General features: G+C 48.3%; 3 protein-coding genes across 7 annotated transcripts in view; 2 read left to right on the plus strand and 1 right to left on the minus strand.

Annotated features, from left to right (window-relative positions):
- Cct3 (chaperonin containing TCP1 subunit 3) overlaps positions 1-4223 on the plus strand; it is a 23871-nt gene extending 19648 nt beyond the window's left edge. The window contains exons 11-14 of one of the 2 annotated variants that reach the window (XM_031374357.1): positions 327-507; positions 2677-2922; positions 3471-3602; positions 3900-4223. In XM_031374357.1, the coding sequence (XP_031230217.1) occupies positions 327-507; positions 2677-2922; positions 3471-3602; positions 3900-4004 (664 nt within the window). In that variant the 3' untranslated portion in view covers positions 4005-4223. The remainder of the gene's footprint in view (positions 1-326; positions 508-2676; positions 2923-3470; positions 3603-3899) is intronic. The other variant, XM_031374358.1, reaches the window with a different exon arrangement.
- Positions 4224-7611: 3388 nt separating this feature from the next.
- On the plus strand, positions 7612-11874 carry Glmp (glycosylated lysosomal membrane protein). The gene is made up of 6 exons (XM_031374363.1): positions 7612-7784; positions 8841-9095; positions 9280-9477; positions 9578-9796; positions 11027-11283; positions 11383-11874. The coding sequence occupies exons 1-6, from the start codon at positions 7665-7667 to the stop codon at positions 11546-11548; spliced, it is 1215 nt and encodes a 404-aa protein (XP_031230223.1). The 5' UTR covers positions 7612-7664; the 3' UTR covers positions 11549-11874.
- A 432-nt stretch (positions 11875-12306) lies between these two features.
- On the minus strand, positions 12307-17332 carry Tmem79 (transmembrane protein 79). 4 transcript variants are annotated; one of them, XM_031374367.1, is made up of 4 exons: positions 17233-17332; positions 15746-16536; positions 15313-15526; positions 12307-13185 (listed from the first exon to the last, which is right to left on the minus strand). In XM_031374367.1, exons 2-4 carry the CDS (start codon positions 16491-16493, stop codon positions 12972-12974), a joined length of 1176 nt encoding a protein of 391 aa, XP_031230227.1. In that variant the 5' UTR covers positions 16494-16536; positions 17233-17332; the 3' UTR covers positions 12307-12971. The 4 variants fall into 4 exon arrangements, with proteins under 4 accessions (XP_031230227.1, XP_031230225.1, XP_031230228.1 ...); XM_031374365.1 differs by having other exon boundaries at positions 15746-16637; positions 17233-17331; XM_031374368.1 differs by lacking the exon at positions 17233-17332 and adding an exon at positions 17054-17225.
- Positions 17333-18777: the final 1445 nt, after the last annotated feature.

Below are 18777 nucleotides of genomic sequence, written 5' to 3' on the forward strand. Positions count from 1 at the left end.
ACTCAGAAATCCGCCTGCCTCTGCCTCCCAAGTGCTGGGATTAAAGGTGTATGCCACCACCGCCCGGCCATTGTCCAGATTTTATTATCTAAAAATTACACTTGAATCCAGCTATGGTTGGTTGCCATGTGTATATATAATTTCATTACTAAAGCCAAATTTAAGAAACTTGGCCTGTATGCATTTAAAACATTCCTACTAGTCAGTTCAGACCTCTCAGTGATTCTAGTAATATATTTTAATCTAACCTCTAACCACAGACTGTAGACCACTAGATGGATAAAAACATCTGAAGTCACATCCTCTCCATCTTCTCCACCTAATAGAGCCTGTGGGGCACGGATAGTCAGCCGACCCGAGGAACTGAGAGAAGAAGATGTTGGTACAGGAGCAGGCTTGTTGGAAATCAAGAAGATTGGAGATGAGTACTTTACATTCATCACTGACTGCAAAGACCCAAAGGCCTGCACCATTCTTCTTAGAGGAGCCAGCAAAGAGATACTCGCAGTGAGTGAGCCATGGCAATGTGACCAAAGGAAGGACGTTATTGCATCCTAGAATTATCAGCTTTTCACCAAAGTAACAAATTTAATGTGTCGATTTTAAAAGAAAAGATGTATTTTAGCAGTTTTTCTTTTCAGTCCATGCTCCATTGGCCTGTGGCTGCATGTCTACATAGATGTGTGAGGAGCAGTCACTTACAGGACGGGAGCACTCAGTGTCAGGTTCTATCCCTAGTGCCACATAATCAAGGCATGTTGGTGGATCAGAAAGGTGGATTGTTCTACATACAGACTATGAGGCCAGACTCCTCTTAAAGGAGAGAGGAATGGAAAACAGGCACAATCTACAGACAGCTGTGTGTTGGGAGCCTAGCATGGTAGCTCATACTTGTAATCCCAGCTGAGACAGAAAGATCATACAAGCTTGAAGGTGTGAAGGTACAGAGGCAGGCTTATTCAAAGTCAATAAGCCTGTCTTTAAAAAGTAAAAAGCCGGGCCATGGTGGCATACACCTTTAGTCTTAACACGGTAGAAGGCAGAGACAGGCAGACCTCTTTGAGGTCGAGGCCAGCCAGAATTATATAGAAATATCCTGTCTCAAAAACTACAACAAGGGGCCAGGCAGTAGTGGTGCACGCCTTTAATCCCAGCACTTGGGAGGCAGAGGCAGTGAGTGGATTTCTGAGTTCCAGGCCAGCCTGGTCTACAGAGTGAGTTCCAGGACAGCCAGAGCTACACAGAGAAACCCTGTCTTCAAAAACAAAAACAAACAAACAAAAAATTACAACAAGGGTTGAAGAGATGGCTCAGCGGTTAAGAGCACTGGCTGTTCTTCCAGAGGTTCTGAGTTCAAATCCCAGCAATCACATGGTGGCTCACAACCGTCTGTAATGGGATCTGATGCCCTCTTCTGGTGTGTCTGAAGACAGAAGCAGTGTACTCACATGCATAACGTAAATAAATAAATCTTTTAAAAAAAAAAAAAACTACAGCAAATAAAAACAGGCCAGATAATGGTAGTGGATGTCTCTAATCCCAGCATTCTGGAAACAGAGACAGGTGAATCTCTTGAGTTTGGAGCAAGTGTGCTCTACAAGAGTTCTGGTCAGGGGCTGGAGAAATGGCTCAGTGGTTAAGAGCACTGAAGGTCCTGAGTTCAAATCCCAGCAACCAGATGGTAGCTCACAACCATCTGTAATGAGATCTGACGCCCTCTTCTGAGGTGTCTGAAGACAGCTATAGTGTACTTAACATATAATAAATAAATAATTTTTAAAAAAAGTTCTGGCCAGCAGCAGATATATAGGGAGACCTTGTCTCAAAACAAAATGAAAACAGCTAGAGCAGGAGAGAGAGAGGCTCAGTGGTAAGATCACTCATTGGTCTTCCAGGGCATCATCTGGCCTCCAAGTGCACCAAACACACACTTGGTACTCATAAACTCATGAGGACACACACAAAAAATAAGTATATCTTTAGAAAACAAAAGAATAAATGACAAAGGCTGGCTATGGTGGTATGCTCCTTTAATCCCAGCACTCAAGTAGAAAAGGTGGATCTTTGGGGTTTGTTCAAGGCCATCCTGTTCTACTTGACTAAATTCTAGGCCAGGAAGGGCGTGTATGTGTGACAGGATCCCTCTTTGGTAGCTCATTGTGAACGCATATGGGTGGCAGCCGGCATGTACTCCATTGTGGCTCCAGTTAAGCCACAGACCCAGAATTCACTTAGGTGATCCAGCTTGTTAGCAAGAACCTTGAACCACTAAGCCATTGCTGCAGCCCATTTAAATTGAAATTATAACCCCATCCCTACTCCCAAGGGGAGTGATTTTTCCAGGATAAGCAGAGGACAGTCTGCAGTCCACATACAGTCTGCTGGGTGGCAAAGCTAGGAACGGAGGGAGAGAGAGTTTGTTTTCCTCTGGTGCAATACAAAAAGACCTAACCTCATAGTTGAGGTGTAACATCCCCTGACCCTCTGGCAGAGTCCCTCCTCTGCTCACATTCCTGAGTTAGAATGTGAACATCACTTCTGCTCCTCATCAGTAGGGGTCACGAGGATCTTCCTAGTTGCCCTCTTTTTGTGGTTTGCTAAAAGCTTGACAGTCAGGAAATGCTGATTTCTCTCTGAATCACTGAGCTGACTATACCATTTCTCTGCTTCCCCAAGGAAGTAGAACGCAACCTCCAGGATGCCATGCAAGTGTGCCGAAATGTTCTACTGGACCCTCAGCTGGTGCCTGGTGGAGGAGCCTCTGAGATGGCTGTGGCCCATGCCTTGACAGAAAAATCTAAGGCCATGACTGGTGTGGAACAATGGCCATATAGAGCTGTGGCCCAGGCGTTGGAGGTCATCCCTCGGACCTTGATCCAGAACTGTGGGGCCAGTACCATTCGTCTGCTTACCTCCCTTCGGGTGAGTTGTTGTCTATGCTCATGCCTTGCCAAGGTAAGGCAAGCTGTTTTTACCCTAAGGGGAAATTTTTTTCTGACAGTGTGCACTTAAACTCCTAAGTGCACATATGCTTATGTTCATGTACACATTTGCATGGGTGTGGGTTGTGTGTGTAGGCCAGAGGTCAACCTTCAGTGTCCTTCCTCAGCAGCCATCAACCTTAACTTTGCCCTCGAGCTTTTCTTAGAGCTTATTTCTTCAAAAATCTTGTAGTCTGCCTTGTTAGCTGTCAGTTTTTTTTTTTTTTTTTTTTTTTTTTTTTGTTTTTTTTTTTTTTTTTTTTTTTTTTTTTTGGTTTTTTTGGTTTTTTTTCGAGACAGGGTTTCTCTGTATAGCCCTGGCTGTCCTGGAACTCACTCTGGAGACCAGGCTGGCCTCGAACTCAGAAATCCGCCTGCCTCTGCCTCCCAAGTGCTTAGCTGTCAGTTTTTAGTGGTTTGGTTTTGTCTGTTCTCTGACACAAGCGTGCTTTATTGTACTCTCCCTACTTGTGCTTACTCCACCTGCAGGCCAAGCACACGCAGGAGAGTTGTGAGACCTGGGGTGTGAATGGTGAGACTGGTACCTTGGTGGACATGAAGGAGCTGGGTATTTGGGAGCCATTGGCTGTGAAGCTACAAACATACAAAACAGCAGTGGAGGTAAGACACCATATGTTGTTTCTGTCCAAATGACCAGCTTTTGTGCTTTGTCTAAAAGGAAGGGCTGAGTATTCCCCAAAGATCTCCCAAGGAATTCCATTTCCCTACTTACCTTTAGCTTATACAAAAACTGTAACAGGGAACAAGTTATATCCTTCGCTTAGGTAGAACGTCATTGTTCATTCAAGACTCTGTAAAGGAAGATTCCAGATAAAATGGTAATTCTGTGGGAGGAGCTAGGAGAAGGCTAAAAGAAAACAGTGTCTTTCCCTTCTCTGCTGACCTGTTTTCTCTTAGACTGCAGTTCTGCTTCTGCGGATTGATGACATTGTCTCTGGCCACAAGAAGAAGGGTGATGACCAGAACCGGCAAACCAGTGCTCCAGATGCTGGCCAGGAGTGAGTGCTGAGCAAGGTGACTTCAATGCACAGAACCAGCAGCCTCCCCTTTCCTGAGCCAGAGTTCCAGGAACACTGTGGACATCTTTGTTTGCAAAGGATCAGGTTGAGGGGCAGCCCCCAGTCTGGCCCATCTCGGTTTGCAAGAAGCACTGACATGTATCTCTTCTATTGTAAGCTTTCCATTTAGTTTGCTTCCAATGATTAAATCTAAGTCATTTGAGACAGTTGTCATGTGTTTTTTTCAACCTTGGGTCACATCCCTACCTCTTAGCAATGCAAGAGGAGGTACAAACCTTACTGGGAGCAAAAGAGACAAGTGAAGTAACTTTTTGCTGACACACACCCTCCCCCAATTTTTTAAGACAGAGTCTCACTGTGTAGACCTGGGTGTAGTGTTTCTACTGCCTCAGCCTCTAGGGTGCTCTGTGTGCTGGTATCAGAGATTTAAAGTGGAGTGTTCCACCACACCTGGCTTGGGTGGGTTTTTTAATTAAGCTAATCCCTCCAGGTGGGCCTTGAAACGCACTTCCCCCAGCTCATTCTGTCCACACTAACCATCACAGCTATACAACCAGTAGGAGACTAGCCTGTGCGGCACTTGTCTCAAAGACAAACTACATACAGAGCTGGTAAGGTTGTTCAGTGGGCAAAAGTGCTTGCAATTAAAGCATTCATTCAGTTCTCAGTTCCCATAGTGGATGGAAAAAGAAAAGAGGTTCCCAAAAGTTGTCCGTTGACCTTAATGTTCACAGTGTGGCCCGTGCACCTACATTCGCAGACATCACACTAAAGCCAAGGAACCAGGGATCTCAGCATTCAGGAAGCTGAGGTAGAATTCTCCTGGGTCTAAGGCCAGACTGGACAACAGAGGAATGCCCTGTCTCAGAAATGCATAAGAACTTTTGCTCTCCCAGAAGAAGCAAGCTCAATTCCTAGCATCTACATTTGGTAGCTCATTGTTAACTCCAGCTCCAGGGGATCCAAGTCCCTCTTTAGCCTTATTTGCATATCAGATCTTAGCCTGGTCTATATAACCTGGTCCAGGCTAGCCAGGGCTACATAGTTTTTTTATCCATAGGGACCTATGATCCTAGTTCAGTAATTGCAAGATACGGATAGGGGTTCTCAAACAGGTGAATATAAATTGATAAATCTCAGAAGTAAATATTATCTAGCATGTAAGAGGCAGGTATATTGGTGCACACCGTTAATCGATTAACCAGCACTTGACTAAATTGATACACAGAGTGAGTTCCAGGGCTACAGAGAAACTCAGTCTCCCAAGTGTGTGCGTTCCTGTGTGTATGGTGCAGCAGGGTGTTGCAGAGATCAGGTATTCTTCAAAGGACCCAGATCCAGTTCCCAACACCCACTGTAGCTTACAGTTCCATGGAATCTGATACCCTCTTCTGGTTTCCTTAGGTACCCAAATACATGCTCATATCCAGACACAAAAACTTTTTTTTTAAAGTTTAAGATATACTGGGCCGGGCGGTAGTGGCGCTCACCTTTAATCCCAGCACTTGGGAGGCAGAGGCAGGTGGATTTCTGAGTTCCAGGACAGCCTGGTCTACAAAGTGAGTTCCAGGACAGCCTACTCAGAAACCCTGTCTCGAAAAACAAAAAAAAAAAGACATACTGGTTGCTCCTCCCTCAATTCCCACTCACAACGTTTTCTAATTTGTAATCTTAGCAATTAGAAGGCTGAGTATATAGTAAATATACTGGCTAAGACAGCCAGGGTCACACATAAAACCTGGTTTCAGAAAGCCTGGATGATGGCATATGCCTTTAACCCTAGCACTCTGGAGGCAGCAGCAGACAGATATCTGACAGCCTGGTCTACAGAGCAAGTTTCAGGATAGTCAGGGCTGGGCTATGCAGAGAAACCTTGTCTCTTTAAGTAGTTTGGGGATATAAGCTCTGTCAAAGCCCTTGCTTAACATTCCCATGTAAGTAACTGATTTTTTCTTTTTATTTTAACAAGGTCTTCTATGTAGCTCTGGTAAGCTATGATTAAAGGCTTGTGCCAGGACACCTGGTTCAAATTTGTACTGTAAATTAGTCTAACAGATTTAAGTTGGAGCTGAAGAAAATGCTCAGTAATTAAGAGCACTGACTGCTCTTCCAGAGGACCCAAGGTTTCATTCCCATCATCTACATGGCAGCTCACCACCATCTGTAACTCCAGCCTCAGAGGATCCGACATCCTCTTCTGGTCTCTGAGGGACATGCAAAACACCTTACACATAAAAATTAAGATTTTAGGAAAAACTGGCTGGTTGTGGTAAATGCCTTTAATTCCAGCACACAGGAGGTAGAGGCAGGCAGGTGGATCTTTGATGGTTCAAGGCCAGCCTGGTATAAAGAGTTCCAGGACAGCCAGGGTTACATAATGAGACCCTGCTTGCCTACTTGGTAATCCAATAAATGGTACATCATCAAATGGAACCCCCTGAGGTATTGTCATTACGTGGTGTGTGTGTGTTTGTGTGTGTAACTTTGAGAAGTTGGTTCTCTTTCCACCTTGTAGGTCCTTGGGGCTGAACTCAGGTCATCAGGCTTATGAAGTGCATCTGCCTGTTGAGCATCTCACAAGCACCAGACCTTGAATTTCTGACCCTCCTCCTCCGACCTCTTGGCTGGGATTAGGGTGTCTCAGCCCCTTCGTTATGCTGGGGATTGAACCCATAAGCATGCACCCCACCTACTGAGCTTCACCCTAGCCCCTTTGGGTTTTACTTTTTTAAAGGCAGTTTTTCCTTCTAGCTGGAGTTGGCTCTGTAATCTAGGCCAGCCTCAAACTCATGGTGTTCCTCCTACCTCAGTCTTTAAAATCTAGGATTGCGGGCTGGAGAGATGGCTCAGTGGTTAAGAACACTGAGGTCCTGAGTTCAAATCCCAGTAACCACAAGGTGGCTCACAACCATCTGACGCCCTCTTCTGGTGTGTCTGAAGATGGCTACTTATATATACTTACGTATAATAATAAATAAATCTTTAAAATAAAATCTGGGATTGCAGAAGCAAACCTCCATTCCTGTCTTGGTTCTGTTTTCTGAGACCACCAGGCCTGAGGATGCTTTGTTTATTCTTTTACATTTTATTATATTTCTTTAATGTGAGCAGTGTCACAGAATGTATGTGTAAATCAGGATACAGCTTCTGGGAATTACTTTTCGCCTCCTACCATATTGGTCCTGAATATCCAACTCATGTCCAGTTTGGGGCAAACACATTTACCCACTGAGCCCTCTTGCTGACCCCCAAGGGTCCTTTTATATCAATCTTATACTCCAGTTCTTTTCTATATCTTTCTACCACAGAGCAGTAACATAACAGATTACTCTGTTAAATTACGTGGAAACTTTAATCTGGGCATATTTACCAGAGGTAGCGTGGGTGGGGCTGGCAGAGTGTCTGAGGAGAGGCAGGAGTATGTTTGCACAGTTAGTCTAGGATGCCTTGCAGGCCAACCTGCTGATGATAAAATACCTGTCCACCTTGAGCTTTCCTGATGCTATTCCAATTTGTGCTGAGATCTGGGTTAATGGAAGCGGTCCCTTTAAGAACTTTGGTGGCCCGCCTTCTAAAGAGATCAGCAGGAAGGGAGTCATGTGATTCTGAGGCTCTTCCGCCGAGTTTAACTAGTTGTGGCTGTATGTTCCGCTGTTGGGGACCTCCGTGGGGCTGGGTCCCCTGTGCCCCAACCCCATGGCTCCTTTTGAGTCTACTTGTGTGTGCAGCTCCATTTGGCCTGCAGGGAGAAGAGACTCGCCAGGTAAGGGCTCTTGGAACTGAAGTCATAGATGGTTCCGGAAATCCTACCTTTCTAGGGTGATCGGAATCTGGGACAACAGAGGGTTGGAAGGTGGCTGCAAGAGAAGTATCAACCCAGAGATCCCAGTGTGGAGCCATGAGTGACTGTGTGGAGGGGTCAGACATGACTGCTTCCTGCTTTCTGAAGATGCCTGAACTATGGCATCAGACATTGTAGACCAGGGACAGGCAAGTTTGGAGACTTAAAAAGTCATGTCAGCCCTAAGCCCTCTGAGTGATCCTGGATCCACCCAGGAGCTTCTTAACCCTACATCTGCCCCTGACTCCAAGTTCCCCACAATTTCTTTCTTTCTTTCTTTCTTTCTTTCTTTCTTTCTTTCTTTCTTTCTTTCTTTCTTTCTTTTTTAAAGATTTATTTATTAGCTGGGCGGTGGTGGTGCACGTCTTTAATCCCAGCACTTTGGAGGCAGAGGCAGACGAATTTCTGAGTGAGTTCCAGGACAGCCAGGGCTACACAGAGAAACCCTGTCTCAAAAAAACAAAAAAAATTTATTTATTATTATAAATAAGTACACTATAGCTGTCTTCAGACACACCAGAAGAGGGCATCAGATCTCATGGGTGGTTGTGAGCCACCATGTGGTTGCTGGGATTTGAACTCAGGACCTTTGGAAGAGCAGTCAGTGCTCTTACCCACTGAGCCATCTCCCCAGCCCTTTTTCTTGTTTGTTTTTTTGTTTTATTTTGTTTTTGTTTTTGTTTTTTTGTTTTTTCGAGACAGGGTTTCTCTGTGTAGCCCTGGCTGTTCTGGAACTCACTCTGTAGACCAGGTTGGCCTCAAACTCAGAAATCCTCCTGCCTCTGCCTCCCAAGGGCTGGGATTAAAGGTGTGAGCCACCACTGCCCGCACAATTTCTACACTTCCCTCTTGCCTGGTCCGCAAGAGCTCTTGCCATTCCTGGCATTGCCCAGGTCCTGTCCTCCACCCACAAGCTGCTTCTTTGCCTGTGAGCATACCTGATCTTGCTCCTTCCGCTCCACTACCCCATGTTCCCAGGTATCTATGGAGGTTATCTCCGGCTGGCCAAATCCCCAGAACCTGCTTCATATCCGGGCAGTGGGCAGCAACTCCACCCTGCACTATGTATGGAGCAGCCTGGGGCCTCCAGCTGTGGTGCTGGTGGCCACCAACACCACTCAGAGTGTCCTGAGCGTCAACTGGAGTCTCCTGCTGTCTCCTGATCCTGCCGGGGCCCTGATGGTGCTCCCCAAGAAAAGCATCCAGTTTTCTTCCGCTCTTGTCTTCACCAGGGTGAGGGTCTGAAGGAGCTCAGAAAGAAGAGCACAAGAAGAGAGCCTATCTTACCCCAAGGGCGAGGGAAGGGTTTAGCACAGGGTGGGTGAAGTGAGTGGAGTTTTGGGTGGGGTGACTGGGAGGAATATTCAAAGAAAAAGCCAGAAGGAGGCAAGCCTCTTCCACTCTACCCTGTCCCCAGCTGCTGGAGTTTGACAGCACCAATGTGTCAGAGGGGGCACAGCCCCCAGGAAAACCATACCCTCCGTACTCCTTGGCCAAGTTCTCCTGGAACAATATCACCGACTCGTTGGATCTTACCACCCTGAGCACAGTTTTTCAAGGCCACCCTGTAGATGACCCTACTGGAGCATTCGTCAATGGCAGCCTGACCTTCAAGGTGAGGATGTGGGGAAGGAACTCAAAATCAGCTGATTGACGAGGACAGGAGCGTCTATCTCTCAAGCTCCATTCTCCCGCTGTGGCCTCTTTCTTCCTAGGTCCAGGCCTTTTCTAGATCTGGTCGACCTGCTCAGCCCCCTCGTCTCCTACACACAGCAGATGTCTGCCAGCTAGAAGTGGCCCTGGTTGGAGCTTCTCCTCGTGGAAATCACTCCCTATTTGGTCTAGAGGTAGCCACTTTGGGACAGGGCCCTGACTGCCCCTCAGTGAACGAACGGAACTCCATCGATGATGAATACGCACCTGCCGTCTTCCAGGTCAGGTCTCCAGTGAGAGATAGGTGGGTGGGCATGTAAAGTGGGATCCCACTAGCAGCACAGAAAATCCACCAACCACTAAGTATTTTTGAAAAGACTTGTGTTTGTTTGGGTTTTTGATGAATTTCTTTATTTTTATTTTTTGTGCATGTGTATCTGTGAAGGTGCCAAATCCCCCAGAACTAGAGCTACAGTCAGTTGTGAGCCACCGTGTGGTTACTGGGAAATGAACCCAGGTCCTCTGGAAGTGCAGCCAGTGTTCTTAACTGCTGAGCAACTTCTCTAGCCCCAAAAGATTTGTTTTTTATGCGTGTGTATTTGGGTGCATGTGCATATAGGTTCCTATGGAGGCCAGAAGAGGCTGTCAGATACCCTGGGGCTGGAATTGCAAATGGTTGTAAGCCTTCTGACATGGGTGTTGGGAACGGAATTTGGGTTTTCTGCAAAGAGCAGCAAGCTCTTAGCACGGAGCCATCACTAAAGCTGCCACACCACCGATTTTTAAAAGGGTTTTTTGTTTGTTTGTTGAGACAGGGTCTCCCTACATATCCCTAGCTGACTGACCTAGAATGCTTGCTATGTAGACCAGACGGTCCTTGAACTCAGAAAGGCTCATCTGCTCCTGCCTCCTGCGAGCAGGTATTAAATGCACACGTTGCCACATATGGTCCTGGTTTCTTATTTAACAATACTTTCTTTTCTTTTTTTTAAGATCTATTTATTATTATATGTAAGTATGTATAAGTAGCTGTCTTCAGACACACCAGAAGTGGGCATCAGATCTCTTTACGGATGGTTGTGAGCCACCATGTGGTTGCTGGGATTTGAACTCAGGACCTTCTGAAGAGCAGTCAGTGCTCTTAACAGCTGAGCCATCTCTCCAGTCCAACAACACTTTCTCTGACTCCTTTTAGTGTAGGGTTGCACTAGTCTATTGCCTGCCGTCTCTGCCCTCCAAGGAAGCAGACAAAACCAGTGCTTCAAAGATCTTCAGCTGGGATTCTCCTTAACACTGAATGGCTGCAGCTCTGTTCATCTCAATTTCTCTCTGAAGAGGAGAAACCGGCCCTCTTACATCTAGCAAGTCAATTCTACAACTACACTTAGTACTGGGGACTCTTGGTGGCCCATTGCCTGTACTGGTGACATGCATTCTGGGAGAGGTAGGGAAACAGAAGGATTGGTACAGGTTGGTCTGTCTCACTCTACCTCCTTTGCTTTCCTCTCCAGCTGAACCAGTTGTTGTGGGGCTCTTCACCATCTGGCTTCATGCAATGGCGACCAGTGGCTTTCTCTGACGAGGAGCGGGCCCGAGAATCAGCCCTCCCCTGCAAGGCTTCCACTCTTCGCCCCGCCTTGGCATATTCTCTCCCTCATTCACCAATTGTTCAAGCCTTCTTTGGGTCTCAGAACAACTTCTGTGCCTTCAATCTGACCTTTGGGGCTCCCACAGGCCCTGGCTACTGGGACCAATACTACCTTTGCTGGTAAGAACCAAGGGTTTAGTCAAAGGGAGAAAGGCTGAGCCACTTATACTGCCCTCCTAAGCTTACTTACCTTTTTTTTTTTAAACCTTCTTGCTCTAGGTCAATGCTCCTGGGCGTGGGCTTCCCTCCAGTGGATGCCTTCTCTCCACTAGTCCTCGGAATCATGGCAGTGGCCCTGGGAGCTCCAGGACTCATGTTCCTGGGGGGAGGCCTATTTCTGCTGCTACGCCACAAGCAGTATTCTGAGTACCAGTCCATAAACTGAAACCCACTCTCCAGAGGGAAGGGCAGAACCTAATCTGCCTTGCCGTGCCTCACACTGTCGGCGGTGGAAGGTCAGTGTTGTGATCTGCTTTTCTGCAGAACCTCAGAAGCCAGCCTCAACCTATGGGGGCCTCCCAGGAAGTTGTCCTTCCAGTCCCATGGAGAGGCTACGATTACTGCTCCCCACACTCCCGTTTCCTGTGGATGAAACTTGAAGGCCTACATGAGTGACTCTTGGCTGCCCTAAGGGGCATGAAATAGACATTTTCCCCCATACGAGATTCCAGTCTCTCTTGTTTTTAAATTAGAAGTATGTATTTTATTATATATTTGTGAGTCTTTTGTTTGTATGGACGTGCAGTGTGAGGGTGGGGGAAGTGCCTGCAGAGGTCAGAAGAGAGCACTGGATCCCATGGAACTGTAAACCACCAACCACCGTGTGGGTACCAGGAATTGAACCTGAGTCCTTTGCAAGAGCAGCAAGTACTCTTACTGGCTGAGCCACCTCTCTAGACTGGATCCAAACTCTTAATGTGTGAGTGCTGTTGGGCTGATTTGGGACGGTTTCAACAAACGGGAAAGCAGTGAGAGAAGCTGGGAAGGCAGTTAGTTTCTATTTGAGGGCCCATTTTCTCCCCAGTCCTTGTGGTCTTGCCCCCAGCCCCCAGGCTCTTGTCAGCCACCTTGTACCCTTTGATGCTAGAAGGAAATTTGTACCTGGAGGTGGGTGGTGGGGAGTAGAAAGAAGAGCCACGGGAGTCTGGCAGTGATTGATTTATTACATACTCACAGGTATATACTAGCCTGACAGCCAGGCGCTCTGCCTTCCTAGCTACCATGAGAGTTTATACACAGTTCTTTTTGGAGGTTTTATCTCCATGCCCCTCCCCCCTTACAGTGGGACTTCTTGGAAGTTTGAAAAGTGGAAGGTTACAGGGACCCGTGTAAGTTGGGACAGGAAAAACAACAGCTATATATGACAGTCTTGACTGAGGCAAAAGAGTCTTGAGGCCAGCGGTAGCAGGTCCTGAAGCCAGGCCCCCTAGAAAGGCTTTCACCAACTATCTGATACGACATCAACTTCTACCCCTGGGCTAAGGCAGCTTTTCCTTCTCCTTGACTCTCACCTAGGCAGCTGGCACAGACAGTTCAGGTTGGGCCGTGGCTCTGCACTCCTGATCCACGGGAAGCTAGGGAGCGAGATAACCATCCATACATAACTCCTGTGCCATGGTGGGAGGCTGGCCAGATTCTCCCTTGGGCTCTCTGGGGTAAAGCAGCCGCTAGCAGAGAAGAGGGAAATTTGGGGCCCCAGTGGGGAAGAAGCAAGGTTCCTCGCATCAAAGGTCCACTGTCTGGGCAAAGGCCAGGCTTGCAGCTGTTCCAGGGAAGTGCCGAAAGCCCCCTGTGCAGCTCTAGGGGGCTCAGCCCCACGAGCGGGGCCTGTAGTCGGAAACAGAGCGGGCGTGGTCAGGGTAGTCCAAGCGGCTCTCAGAGGCAGTGAGCATGCGCTCTGGCTCCACCACGAACATGTAATAGAGGTTCCACACCAGCATGGCCAAGAGTGGCAGGAAAGTCAGGCCGTAGCCAAAGCCTCGGAAGGAGCGGCCCACAGCAAAGGTCAACCAGTATATCAGCCTGTGGAAACAGAACAAGGGCCCAGGCAATTGGTCAAGAGCAGATGGTGGGAGACTAGACAGGAAGGGTTGCCAAGACTGAAACTACTCCAAACACCCAGGTTATATGTATGTTCCCGGTATCTGCTTTCCCACGTCTTTCCGAAGTGAGACTCTTATTCCCGTCTTCTACTCACTATTTAAAATTTAAGTTGGCAAAGCGTAATTTCATATTTAAATTACAATTAAATGTTCATTTACATGGTGGAGAGTTAAATGAGGATTCAACTTTGATATTGTCTCCCCCTTTTCTATTTCCCACCTTCTCTTCAACTCCCACCCTAGGCATCCAGTGCTACGGTTTCTTGAGTCATTTCTGTTTTGTGGATACTGACAGAAAGTTATTTGTGGTTCAGGGCTTCATGAAGCTAAGCAAGTGCTCTATCACTGAAGTCATCAGTGAATTTTATTTTATTTCATTGAGACAGGATCTCATATGTAACCCACACTGGCCTGAAAATATGGGCCTCCACCCTCCCAAATGAAGGGGTTAACAGGTGCTCTACCAGCAGTGCTGGGGATGGGGCGCCTACTCTCTTATGCTAGGCATATAACTAAGCTACATCCCTAACCCAGTGTCTCCCCTTACTCTTAGCTGTTTTGCTTGTTACTTTTTGGTTAGTCTTTGAATCAGAATCTCACTATGTTGCCCTGTATGGCCTCCAACATGTGCCAGTTCTCCTGCCTGAGCACGGCACTACCTAGGACCACAGACCTGCACACCAGGCTCCATTCTCATTCTTAGCTCCAGTGTGCTCTGAATTTACCCTTTGCAGATAAAGAAACCAGGAGACTGCTGCTGGGTGTGGTGGCACAGACTTTTAATCCTAGCACTCTGGAGTCAAAGGCAGGCAAATATGTGAGTCTGAGGCCATCCTGGTCTACACAATGCATTCCAGGACAGCTGGGGTTATATAAAGACCTTGTCCCAAAACAAAACAAAACAAAAAAAGCTCACTTTAAACATTCAGTAGGCTGAGGCAGATAGATTGCTGAGAGTTTGAGACCAGCCTGATTTACATCTTTTCAGCAAAGGTATCAGAGCCATTCAACCACTAGAGGGGGCAGTTTAAGTGCAGGAAGTGGTCGGTGTAGTTCAGTGTCTGAATCACGAAGGTCAGTGTTGGGGCAATTCATTCACTTGTTTCTTTTTTTGAGACAAGGTCATGGTTGTGTTGTGCTGGCTGGCCTGGGACTCACTGTGCAGCTCAGGCCTGCATGAACTCTTGGAAGCCCTCTTGCCTCAGCTTCCCAAATACTGGGTGAGATGGCAGGTCTGAGCCAGCCACTCCATCAGCTTTAGGGCAGTTTTTAGCACTAAGGAAGAACTTCCTAGCCATTAGGACTCCTAAAACTGGAAAGGGGGTGTGGTGGGGATTCCAGCACTTGAGACAGGAGGATTGCCAAGAGCTTGTGTCCAGGCTGCATGAGATGGTGACTGTCTCAAACAAAATAAAACACAAAACAATCCACATTTTGTGTTCAGCTAGAGGCCATTTTGGGGGAGGGGATGTTCCAGGTTTGTTTGTTGTTTTATTTTTTTTGTGGGGGTGGGGGGGTTTCGAGACAGGGTTTCTCTGTGCAGCCTGACTGTCCTGGAACTCACTCAGTAGACCAGGCTGGCCTCGAACTCAGAAATCTACCTGCCTCTGCCTCCCAAGTGCTGGGATTAAAGGTGTGCGCCACCACCGTCTGGCTAGAGGCCAACTCTTAAATCTATTTGGATGCAGAGTTACAGACTAGAATAGCTTCAGTGGACACACTAAATGACAAATGAGGGTAGAGTACATGGGAGTGCTTAGATGCATGAGGCAATGGATTCAATTCTGTACTAAAATATCTAAATTAAAAGTTCCCCATTGGCATGACTCTGAGACCAACTTCTAAAAGGGAGCAAGGAGCTGAGCACCAGCTACCCAGTGCCCCTCCACAGACAGCAGGCTCACCACTGCATGGTACACAGCCAGAAAACACCCCACCCCGACTCCCATCCCGGACCTCAGGTCTGTAGACCTTCAACTCCCTGGAGGATCTGCAATCATGACTTCCTCGTGCCTATCCCTGCCATGGCCGCCCAGCCCCGACTCACCGAGATATGGCAAAGAGACCGGTGAGCAGGGGGAGCAGCTTGAGGGTGTCCTGGGGCAGATAGGTGGAAAGCACAGCCAGGTTAAAGAAGTAGAGGATGAAGAGCTGCACAGACTGGGCCACGTACTGCCGGTGGATCTCCACTTCTCGCCTCGGCTCGCCGAAGGGCCGGAGGGCAGAAAAGCACAATAGGCTCAACCCATACACAAGGAGCCCTGGCAAGAGAGGAAGCACATGGGGTCAGAAAAGGCAGGAGGGTTGGGATGGGTTTCTCAGAAGATAGCTCTTGGGTCAGGGCTACAGAGGAGAGGGGACAGAGAGTGGCAGGTTTGGGGGTGCCCTGAGTGGTTCCAGCAGAATGAAGAGAAACCACCCAATCCAAAGCTCTCTAGTCCACTTCCCAGGTCGCCCTTCTCCACGGGACCCAGACTCACCGAGCACGATAGGAAAGGTGGCAAAGACCCCACAGCGTAGGGTGTAGACCAAGCGGGAGCTCATGGTGGGCAGCCTCGGAGCATCGAAAGGCAGGAAGGCGTATGCTCCGTACAGCAGGCAGGGGAAGAAGATGAGAGCAGCCACCACCGAGGCTACAGCTCTCAGTGCCTCACGGCCTCCACAGCTTCCACAGCCCCCGCAGGACCGGCTAGGGGGTCTCACAACTGCCTCGGCCCATTTGCACTCTGGGGGCTCAGGATGGCTGAGTCGGGCTGGCAGGAAATTCCTGAGCTCGCCTGGTCCAGCCTCACGAAGCAGGATGCGCTCCTCCTGTGGCTTCCGCTCGATGCACTGTAGGTCAATGGGCACGAAGGCCCTAACAGTCTTCTCGGGGAGCAGGTTGGCATCTTCTTTGAGTAGTTCCTCCGATTTAGTAGGTGCTTCCGACTCTAGGGGCTCTGGTTCAATATCTCGCCAGCCCGGGGGATCCGGAAGTGGGGCGCTGGGGTGGGGGTCAGTTCCCCACGGTAAAGTGGCAGCCTCACTTATTGTGCTGTCGGGCCCATCCTCAGGCCCCTCTCTGACTACAGGAGACCCTACTGAAGACCCCACTCTGAGGGATTCAGCTCCAGGGGACTCAGTCCCACCTTCCTCCTCTGGCTGCAGGACTAAAGCCTGCGGTGGGCTCTTCTCTGGAACCTCGGGTTCCTTCATGTCCAGCAGGGCCAGTGTCTCCGGTTCTGTCATTGTGAGGCTTCAGTTCTGAGGCCTCCCACGGGACGATGTCATCCTATAGGGAGTGGGGGAAGTTCTGTGAGAATACCTCGTCTTTTGGCCCCAGGATGGTTTCTCAGACCTAGAACTCCCGAGAGCAGCCAGCCGCATGGGACTCTAGGGAATACAGTAGGGAGGAAGGTGTTGAAACAGAAGAGGCGGGCAGCAGAGGAGCGAAATGGAGGATCGCTTTCAAAATAAATGTCATCCCAGCAGGACAAGGGTGAATCAGGGGGCACAAGCAGAGGCAGCTGTGGCCTCCGCCTATACCCACACTGGCCTTCTACTCTCTGCACCAAAACTCCTAGATTCATGGCCACCCTAGCTTTGGAATGGGAGGCTGAGATGTCTAGGACTACGCTGAGTTTCGTCCTTTACAGCCAAGGACCATCGTATAGACAGAGAAACTGGCCCTTCACCCTTCCTTCCACCTGCCCTTTGCCCTGCAGACACCTCCTGGAACTCCTGGAGCTGACACCAGTTGCCAGATCCCCAGTCTCCCATTTCCCAAACTCTCCCCTTGCCAGTCTCACCCGATTCCGCTGGACCGGGCTTCACTCAGACTCCCGGCTCTAGTGTGGCCGTTCCCATGTCTTCCTCTTGTCTTTCCTCCCCTGCCACCCTCCAGCTCACTGCTTCTGGATAGGGCTCTCTTCGTTCACCTCTAGGGCCCCTCCTACCCCTGCCCTTTGGACTCGTGATACCCTCTTACTTTCCATCTGCAGAGAGGCGGAGGATCTCCAGAAAGGAACTGCCTAGCTCCTAGCTGGCTCTGCAAGTATTTCCCAGTCTCCCTCCCTTGCTGTGTCTCCAAACCTGTCTGACCAGAGCAGGTGGGGCCCAGATTAAAGGCGCAGGCCCTGCCCTACAGAATCTGCCTACTGGAAAGACTCTACAGGAGGACGTCATCCTTTTTGAAAGTAAGGGTGCAGTTGGGCACAGAGGTGTGGACTTAAGGTATTCTGGGATGTGTAAGAGCTTCCAGCTCAGGGAAGCATCAGGGTATAAAAGTGGGTTTGTGTATCAAAGGGTGCTTAGAGTAAATTGGGGAAAAGATGACACTGCAAATTTGTTCATCCAGTAAATGTTTATTGAGTACTTATTATTAATAAGGCACTATTTCTGTGGTGGTACAAGCCTTTAACTCAGCACATGAGGCAGAGGCAGGCAGATCTCTATGAGTCTGAAGCCAGGCTGGTCCAGCAGCCAGAGTTATGTAGAGAGACCCTGTCTCAAACACACACACACACACACACACACACACTCCAACAAACAAAAAAGTGCTAGTTGCCGGGCAGTGGTGGCTCATGCCTTTAATCCCAGCACTTAGGAGGCAGAGGCAGGCAGATTTCTGAGTTCGAGGCCAGCCTGGTCTACAGAATGAGTCCAGAACAGCCAGGGCTATACAGAGAAACCCTGTCTCCAAAAAACAAACAAACAGACAAACAAACAAACAAAAGGTACTAGTCTAGCACAAGTACAGAAGAGAACCAAGTGACAAGGTTTCTAGTTGTTCAGGTAACAGACATTAAAGTTCACACCAAATCAGCAGGAGAATTTCAGTGGAGGGAGCCTCTTTACGGTGACTCTGAAGCTGACTGAAATCCAGTAGGAGTTCCTTGCAGAGGAACTGTGAGTCAAAAGCCATCTGATGGGAAAGACTTGAGGCAGTCTGAGAAATAGAAAGGAGACTCGGTGGCTGGAGCCAGGAGCATGGTGAGATATATACATCACCATTATAACACACACACACACACACAGGACCCCAAAGATCCCTTTAGCTTACTCAGGTTTACGGTTAGGAAAGCAATAGGGCTGACAGGATGGCCCATCAAGCCTGATTACCTGAGTCTGATCCCCCAGAGAATCACACTTCAAAAGAAGAAAACTGACTCTCCTAAGTTCTCTGGCCACATGTATGTTGTAGAACATATGCACCCACAAATGTGCACACATAATAAATAAATGTAGTGTCTCTGGGGAGGAATTCCTAAAAAAAAAAAACCTGCTCTTCCGAAGGTCCTGAGTTCGGGTCCCAGCAACCACATGGTGGCTCACAACCACCTGTAATGAGATCTGACGCCCTCTTCTGGTCTGAAGAGGGCTACAGTGTATTATGCAGGAGCAGAGCAAGCCGGGGCCAGCAGAGGTCCTGAGTTCAATTCCCAGCAGCCACACACATGATAGCTCACGGCCACCTGTACAGCTACAGTGTACTCAAACACATAAAATAAAATAAAAAAAAAATAAATCTTTA

The sequence above is a fragment of the Mastomys coucha genome, unplaced genomic scaffold (assembly GCF_008632895.1).
Source record: "Mastomys coucha isolate ucsf_1 unplaced genomic scaffold, UCSF_Mcou_1 pScaffold16, whole genome shotgun sequence".
In the NCBI taxonomy this organism is placed as follows: domain Eukaryota; kingdom Metazoa; phylum Chordata; class Mammalia; order Rodentia; family Muridae; genus Mastomys; species Mastomys coucha.